At 34.2% G+C, this 9,018-nt stretch overlaps 1 protein-coding gene across 1 annotated transcript in view; it reads right to left on the bottom strand.

Moving 5' to 3' along the window:
• Nucleotides 1-9,018, bottom strand: part of LOC108758438 (disintegrin and metalloproteinase domain-containing protein 10) — a 72,138-nt gene that overhangs the window by 36,006 nt on the left and 27,114 nt on the right. The window contains exon 4 of the mRNA XM_018503429.1: nt 4,705-4,823. Within this exon, the coding sequence (XP_018358931.1) occupies nt 4,705-4,823 (119 nt within the window). The remainder of the gene's footprint in view (nt 1-4,704; nt 4,824-9,018) is intronic.

Genomic DNA, 9,018 nt, shown 5'->3' with positions numbered 1-9,018 from the left:
TACTATCAACCATCATCGATTCAAGCAATGCCGTACCTATATACGTTTTTGTCAGTTTAACCATTAATTCTCTTACGAAGAAATTTTTTTTAATTCATAATCAAAATTTAGAATCGTATAGCTGGTAATGTCGCAACTCTCGTAATTTGGATCATACCAACACAAAATCGTAATATCTAAAATGACATTTATAAGTTAAACGTGTAAAAATTTGATTTATTCTAACATCCCATGCTTAATTGAACGCTAAATGATACTTTTATTTATCTATAAAAATATAAAATATTATTTCTCTTATACATATACATCAATATATTATTTCTAATATCAAAGAAAATATCTCCATGTGTAGAAAAGATAAGGTAAATCTCTTTTGCACGTAAAAAGAAGTAAACAAAATCACCGATTATTTAGTATTCAGTTAATTATTTTCTAAATAAATAATTATTAGAATAAACATTTGTAAAAATATAACACACCAGAGTTTTATTATATATTATAATAACGTAAATAATTGCGATTCGCGAAGATTGAAGAAATTCTCGCTACGAAAAAAAAAAACCGATTTATAAAAATCCTTCGATCCTTAAATCCATGGATTTATATAAATCCTTCACTCTTTAAATCCAATGGTTTCAATCGTAACCACGTATACTTATTTTCGCAGAGCGCATAATTATTAAAATAAAAATTTGTAAAAACAGACATTAAAACTTTATTGTACTGTACTTGTATAGTGTCAAATTTAAGTCATTGCTCCTCAATATATCGTTATTTTATATTAAAAATGGATAAAATTAACGATACATTAAATAGAAACAGTGGCGATTCAAATTATGAAATTTGACACTGTAATTTTAACGAACTGTAACGAAAACGATTGCAATTCGCGAACATTGTGTGAAGAGATTCTCGTAACAAAAAAGACCGACTTGTAAATCTATCGCTCCTTAAATCCGTGGTTCCGATGTTTCTAGTCACAACCATGGACATATAACGCTTATTTCCCACCGAAAGTCTATGGTCTGTACTAAGCCCTTATTCGTGACCCCTCCGGTACAGTAACCGCGCAGTGTATCTCCAATAGGGGAACCTGGCACGTTTCCAAACGACGAGAAACTACGACAACGGCGATAGCTATGACGAAATGAGATCCCTAGTTTAATGTAACGACGAGAGTAAAATAACGTGCTATCCGGAAATGTCAAGTAGCTAATATGATCCGTGGAAAATCAGACAGAGCGCGACAAAAATCGTTTACAACACAATGTTCACTGACGACTATATTCATTAAAAAAAGAAAAAAATCGTGTGTAATCACAGGCAACATGATTAAAAAATAATATATTAGTAAGTATGTTATCATTGAAAATGCGAAAAAAACGCGCGAAAAAACGACGGAGGAATCCATTATTCTGGAATTCACACGCGAAATTCCGAGCTTTTTTGCAAATTCGAACGCAATGGCCTCTCTCGTTCTCTTCGCAATGCGCCAAACAGTACCCCGTGCGATTCACGCGCGCGGCTCTCAAATAATTTCGAATTGAAATCGAGGACCGCGCAGCCTGTATTTCCATCCATTGTACGTCGCGCATTCCGATGCGTTCGCGGCGAGGCGCACGCGACCCGCTTCGAGATACGCTCGTTCGAACGCGAAATTTATTTCTCGATCGCTCCGGGTCGCGACGAGAGTCGCGGAAAGTTACGAGGGGAATATTTGATACTGGTTGGGCGTGCAGGGCGTCGCCGATCGATCTGACCGGCTCTTTTTCAGTCTTCCGTGAGAGCTTACCCCTGTTATTATTACTTCCTGTATTATTACTGGTTTATCGTTATTTACTGAGCCTTCATTTCAGCTATTGGTTTACCTCTTATTGCGTTGTTGTCTTATTCTGGTCTTGTTACTGGTAGACTTTGTAACAGCAATTTTGCCGACGCCTAACCATTTGCGAGCTACTATTGTCTATTGTATTTATGTTTATGTCTATTGTATCATATTTTATTACTCTGTTAACATGTAGTCTTTTATAAATTTGCAATTCAACTAAATTAAATTAAATTAATTTCTTTTATTATGAAGGAAGTAAGTGATAATGTTACCTAACTCAAAATAGTATTAGTATTAGATTCTATAACGAATTATTATATTTTTATTGTTAGCAGACATTATTTTTTCTATTATACAAGAGATTCTAAAAATAATTTAACAATTTAGACTGCTTATGTTCAACAAAGGAAATTATTACTAAGAATCAACGATGTTATTAGTGCGTTAAGTATAATATTATTACAAAAACCTATATTGTAGAATCTAAAACGTCTTGCTGGTAAGAGATGAAAAAGAACTGTAATAGTTCGGAAACATCTTTTACTTATTGTGAACAGTACGGTTTAGTAAAAAGATATTAAAAGCAATCGAAACTCGAAGGAGTTTAATTAAACAGAGGATACGAGTTTTAATAATCTACGTGGCAAAAAGAAGCTTTCACTTTGATTAATTTAATGTCAACCTTACTTCAACAAACTTTTTCTTTAAAGTTTAAAATTATAAGGATATTTCATATTGAAAATTACCAACGCATAAAGCGTCCAATCTAGTCTTTTCCCACACTCGTAAAGTTGAAGAATGTAAGATTTCTAATCGTAACTTCCTGCGACATCCCACGTTCGAAAGGAATAAGTACACCCAATTAATTACACAGATATAACTAGACACGGTACTAATAAATCACTAAATTGTTTTTATAAGGACCAATCAAGAAGGATTATTTCACCAGACCCTCTCGTATCTGACTCGCGTAACACGGAACAAACTCAATTATTTATGGGCACATTAGCGACGCGAACTAATGAGGGCGTGCTCAATGAATTACTGAAATCGTATTCAGCCGGAAAACCATCTGCGGTTATGCAATGACGTTAAACAAAGCGTTAATCCTCTGATGCACTTTGGGAGTCAAAATAAATCCCCGTGCGTTGCACATAATTCACTTGTTATGCATGTAGTTTTGGAAATATTGGCTTATTAAGATACAAACGATATCCCGAAAGACCACTATATAAAGATAAGAAAAATCCGTTTTGAACATAACTTTCGAGTTTTCAGATATTTTCGCTGTTTGCATGCTGAAATCCCGTGGGTTTGGAAAAATCGATAGAAAAACCGACAAACATCGTAAGACCTTATTTTCATTTAAGTTAAAGCACAAAATTTCATAACGTACGGCTTAATTTATTAAAATAATTACTTTCCACGTTATAGATATACTCGAAAAATAAATTAAACTAAATGTGAATTATTGTAACAATTATAAAGTTGGAGATACTCCTCGACTGAACTGCTCGCGAAAAAGTAACATTCAATAATCACAATAAATGCGTTCGTTATTAACAAAATTTCGTCAACTGTACACTAAAAAAAAAAACTAAATTTTAATAAATGTTTGTTTAAATAATTCCAAGTAAATATTTACTGAATATAAACGTATATTTATTTAATACAAAAACCATTAATTTAACTATCATTTTTTATTAAGTAAATATTTATTTACTGTAAGTAAATATTTACTTAGTACTACTTAATGGATAGAATGTATCAAAGGATTTAAACAAGACACCCTCAGGTACGCCGAAGCTTGCTCTTACCGGGGCGACGAATGCTGCACATGTGCCAAGCGGAAACCGTCTCGAAATAGCGGACAGGGTGGCCGCACGCTATCCATCACGAAGTTGAAGTTAAGGGATACCGGCTAATTACTTTGTCCGTGGATACGCGCACGCTCGTCGACGTATAATACCATGCCTAATCTCGAAATGTGCTGACACTACTTACTCTTTCGCCCGTGATCGCGCGGTGCCATGCCGCCGGCTTAATGACAGTAATACGCCTCGTTTACGCAATGTAATTCCGGTACGCAGAATGAGCGTGTATAAATATTGATCCGGTTGCTGCAATGACTATCAACAGCGCTCTCAGTGCACCGCTCTATGACGTTGACACGCAACATAGGACAGAGAGAGAGAGAGAGAGAGAGAGAGAGAGAGAGAGAGAGAGCTTTGAGATTATCGGATTGTTGAGATTATCCTGGGATAATCTCAAATCAAAATCCCGACTCGGTTGCGGCATTATCTGCCAATGTAATTAGTTCCTTTGACACACGCATTTTGCGCTTTATCTTTAAATCAATGTGACGAATCGATCTTCTATATAGCGCGTGGGATAAATATAATAAAATATCGAGGAAATAGATTTCCCATTACCAATTACATATTATAATCGCTATCATAATGAAAATTTTAATAATTATTACAAGAGAAAAAGATAACGCATAATATTCATATCATAGTTCTCCGTAAAATTATACTATTTTTGTCATCAATACGTTGAATATTAAATTAATAACCGCGGCGGAATGCAAGCTACAGCGACTAAATCGTTAAATAATTTCAACAAAAATTACCGTAGCGTAAAAATAGTATCGATAACGCAGCGAGAGATAATAATTTAATGCGTATGTAATGAGATGAAAAATTCTATATAAATTACACGAAGAAATATGAAATTCGATTTAATTCGAGTCGATTTTAACATAGTACATTTGTGCTAATTTAATCATAACATTTAATGGTTATATTGAAATAATGTGTAAAGAGCTATTTGTGTCTTCTTCGATCGATGAGGAAATAAAATATAAATGAACTTACCCAAAACAGTACCGACGTACGAATGCGATGTGTCGAAGGATATCGGTCCGTTCGTGCTCTCGAAGGATACATCCTTGCTAAACAGACTCGCGTCGTGAAACAAGCGTATCGTCCAGGATCTGCAAGATAAATTGTGATTGTGAAATGCTGGAGAATTTTTTGAGACTGGGAAAAGTAATTATCGGCGTTTCTCGCGTGCCATAATATCTCGACTCGACTCGCTCCGGATCATTACGCAGAAGGCCGATAATCTGGTAATAACATGAATAAAGGAAAAGGAATCGTCGAGGCAAAAGAACGAAGCATTTTAAATGTGTGTACGTACTACGATTACGAAAGACTGTATTTTATTTATCTAGAGGAGCTATTTTCAGAGAAATTATTTCAAGTTTTATTTTATTAGAAAAAGATCTGCCAAATAGGTATCTTTCCAACGTCGAATGGAGCAAAATACGGTGGATTCCTTGCGTAGCTGTAATGTTCGAAGTACAGCGTTTCGCATAGAAACAAAGGATTGACAAAGGATTCTGGGGTACCATATTATATACAGCTAAAACGTCGAGCTAAAATCCTCGAGCACAACTATCTCACCGGATTTATATAAAAAAAAAAGTATATTACTTTAACTGAAATATATATAAGCCGATATCGGCTTGTACAAGCTCTTCATACACAGTTATGTCGATTTGCTCGCGCATGAAAGAGGAAAATAACGCAAGTACGTAGAGAATAAATATCTTGATTTCTCCATCGCGGCGTAGTATCATTCTCGAGCGATACTTTGTATGAAATGTCAGGTCAGTCTATAAGTTCATACGTGCTTACTACGTGAGTATATTTTAAACTGTATGGATAGAATAAAGCAGTTATAGTAAAATGACAACAAAATATCGATAACGAAAGAACATGCACCGATAATTTAAAAAAAAAAAACATTTTAAATATCCGAGATATATTGAAAGTATACGTCAATATATTTCAATGAAATATCAGAGAATTCCAATAATTTAAATATTTAAAATAAAATTCTCTCAAAATAATTCTTGCCGATAAATAAAATTGAGTTTTCGTAACCGTGACGCTTATCGTTTCCCATTCCCTGGGAATGAACTCGCGAGATTGATCTGATACGATGGATGTCTCCCACAATTTCAAGCTACGACGTTCGAAACCTTCGAACCTCCAAAGACAGCTTAAGACGAAACCATGTAACATCATATGGATCGAAGTGGCTTCTCGCCACCAACGGATTCAGCGCTAAATATACACACGCTCTTTCACTCCTGCAAGTGGCATTTACGTAACAAATCCGCCTTTAACGAGATCAAAGTCGACTAAGATTGACGTTCGCGCCATCGAATTCCGCAGAGAAGAGTACGCGAAACGGATTAATATTATACGTTGACGTTCACCAACGCCGAACATTCAATTATGACAAAGAGGCCACATGGCAGAAATAAATCATAACCTCGGAAGCGAGTGTATGTATACCTAGTCTCTTTCATTCTAAATTTTTGGGAGTGAAATTTCACTCTCAAAAATTCTAAAAAAGTGGTAGTTGCGCCAGTTCGGCAGGAATGAATTTTTTCACTCTTAGAAGAATCCCTCCAAGCGAGATTCAATTTTCAATCTAGTCTCTCTCTCTTTCTCTACAGAGAATGAATAATTTCACTCTTCAAAAGAAGAGACTGAAATTTCACTCTGATAAATGTTAAGTTTAACCCCCTTACATCCAATCTTGACGAAACTATAGGCTCATTGGACGTGTTTTTGCACAAAATGAACGAATCTGACAGAAAAAAAGCTCTATCTCACGAAACGAGATATTAATCATTAAAGTTCTTGTTAGATTAGGAAATTCATTCCTTAAAGGGATGAAATAAAATTCACTTGCCGGACTAATGCAACTATCATTCCTTTTTCAGTGAAATTTCACTCCCAAAAATTTAAAATGTTCATCTATACATTAAACTTTAATTTAATATAAAAACTCAATTAAATAAGAACATAATAAATGTCCTAATAATTTTAATAGCAGTTTCATGCTCCGTATCTGTCATATCAAATCATCTTGTTGCCCCGCAAAAATATTGTTAATAAATTATAAAAGCGGACATTTCAAGAAAGATGAAACTTGAAAGCGTGGAAATTAAAATGCTGAAAAATAACGCAGACGTAGAAAAGTTATTGACGTTTTCATAAATATTCGCTTCCCAACTGATGTAATATGCCATAGAAATATGAGCCAAAACAGAATTGCGCAAATAAATTGTTGCTTCGAATATAACATAAAAACTTTTTCAATATAAAAACGAAGAAATCCTATCTATTTTTGCAGAAAAATAAATTATGGTTGGAACACAATAATATTCGTTTTTTCTTTATAAAGAGGCAAATATGTATGTCAAAATAGTTTGTGTACGCGCTTTTTGTGAAAATAATTTCAGCCATATTACTATATTCCGCACAAAATGCAGCAGCAAATTAATTATGAAGGAAACATTTTTTTTGCAAGGGACGATATAAATATGTACAATATTAGAGCATGGTAAATTGAAACGTATGCCAGAAGAACTCGTTAGTGCCTTCATAAATATGCTTCGCATATGTTAGTTATTTTATAACCAAAATGCATCCATTTAGTTAAATATATACCGTACGTGCGCTTTACGTATATACTTTATATATGTACATAAATTAAATACATCGCAACATATGTATTTAACCAAGACTATGTCAAGATTGTAAAATCACATGCTACAAAATACGACAGTAAAATAATATTTGTATAATATTAACGTTGCAAAAACAAACGCGAATATAAACTATAGATTTCACTAATTTACCGCGTTGACACAATTCATAAATTATTTGTCATTTTACTCAAAATATTCGATTATTGAATCAATCTTTAGTTTATCTCTGGATTTTACATAATTAATTGCGCTCTCATTTATAATTTTATTTCTCCGTTCTCTTACAAATCCTTACTTGGCTAATAAGTAACTCCATTTTTAGCACAAAGATAATCGCTGTGATAGAACCATCGCATGACAGATGACTGACATACGATGACAATCAAAGATCGACGAGAAGCTGGTGGTCATTGCAAAATGTGATGGAACAACGGCGTGATTGTCATTGAACAAAACCGGTGCTAGAACTTATATATGTGACTTTCACAATGACAATGCGCAAATACATGACATGCTTCCGGATATCTCGTGAAAGCCCGATTCCACGATGATGCTGAATTTATGTGGAAGGTCAAGCGAAACCAACAGAACGCAATTCACGTTTAAATGACTTGCACGGTGAATATGCAAAATATACCTGAAATACAAAGCTATTCACAAAACGTTATTCTTTGATTAATTAATATTCAATTCTTTCTTAACATCAATTCGATAAAATTTTTGATTAGCAAATCATTTTAAAAAGTTATATAATTATCAAAAAAATATAAAAAGGCAAGAAAATCCATTTTCCTCGTCCAATCCTTTGTTACTTAATTCTTGTATCTACTTTATATTACTATAACGCAATACAAACGCTGTAAACATTTAAAAATATACCTAATTATACGTATTTTAAATACTTCGTGATTAATTTTACTTTCCTTTTTAGAAAAATGCCACTCGGACGCTTTTGGAAAAAATATAATTTCATCTATAAAGGATGAAATTCTCGATGCGTCACCAACAAAGACTATTTGCGCTGTTATATTTAGAGACCTGCTGGGACGATCGTTAATTCTTTTCGCAGCATTTATTATCATAGTAGTGCGAAGACACCGAAGGAAGAAACGACTTTAGCGTACCCGGCAAAAAGACGTTAAAACGCTGGATTACCATAAAGATATACAGGGCTAGAGTTGGGACGCATTACGAGAAGAATTAGGGGAAGCATAACAATTAGTCGCGACTCTTTATAGCGCACACACTGCCTGCTTCCGCGACAATCATTTTCATAATAATCCGACGTCGGCTGCACGGACCGCGCATTAAATCGTCAGCTTTGTCTTGGGAGGCTCGTTGTGTTATATCTTTGCAGTATCGCGAAAAAGTCGTTTAAGTGCCGCTTTCATCGCCCGAAGCTGGTGTATAAAAGACGAACTCTCGTTGCATCCGCCATAATCTCTCGTAAGTTTGTATACAAGACGTTCTAATTAAAGCGCTTACTATCACTCGTCGGATAACAGAAAATGTGCCGTAAAAAAAGACCCAGTATAAAATAAAAGGCTGTTAAAAGAGATTATTAAAACATTAAAATATCGACTGCTTTTTGTTTTCGTTAAAAATTTGTTCTACTTAA

Source organism: Trachymyrmex cornetzi, unplaced genomic scaffold, assembly GCF_001594075.2.
Source record: "Trachymyrmex cornetzi isolate Tcor2-1 unplaced genomic scaffold, Tcor1.1 scaffold156, whole genome shotgun sequence".
Lineage (NCBI taxonomy): Eukaryota > Metazoa > Arthropoda > Insecta > Hymenoptera > Formicidae > Trachymyrmex > Trachymyrmex cornetzi.
This window is presented reverse-complemented; position numbering and strand designations above follow the sequence as displayed.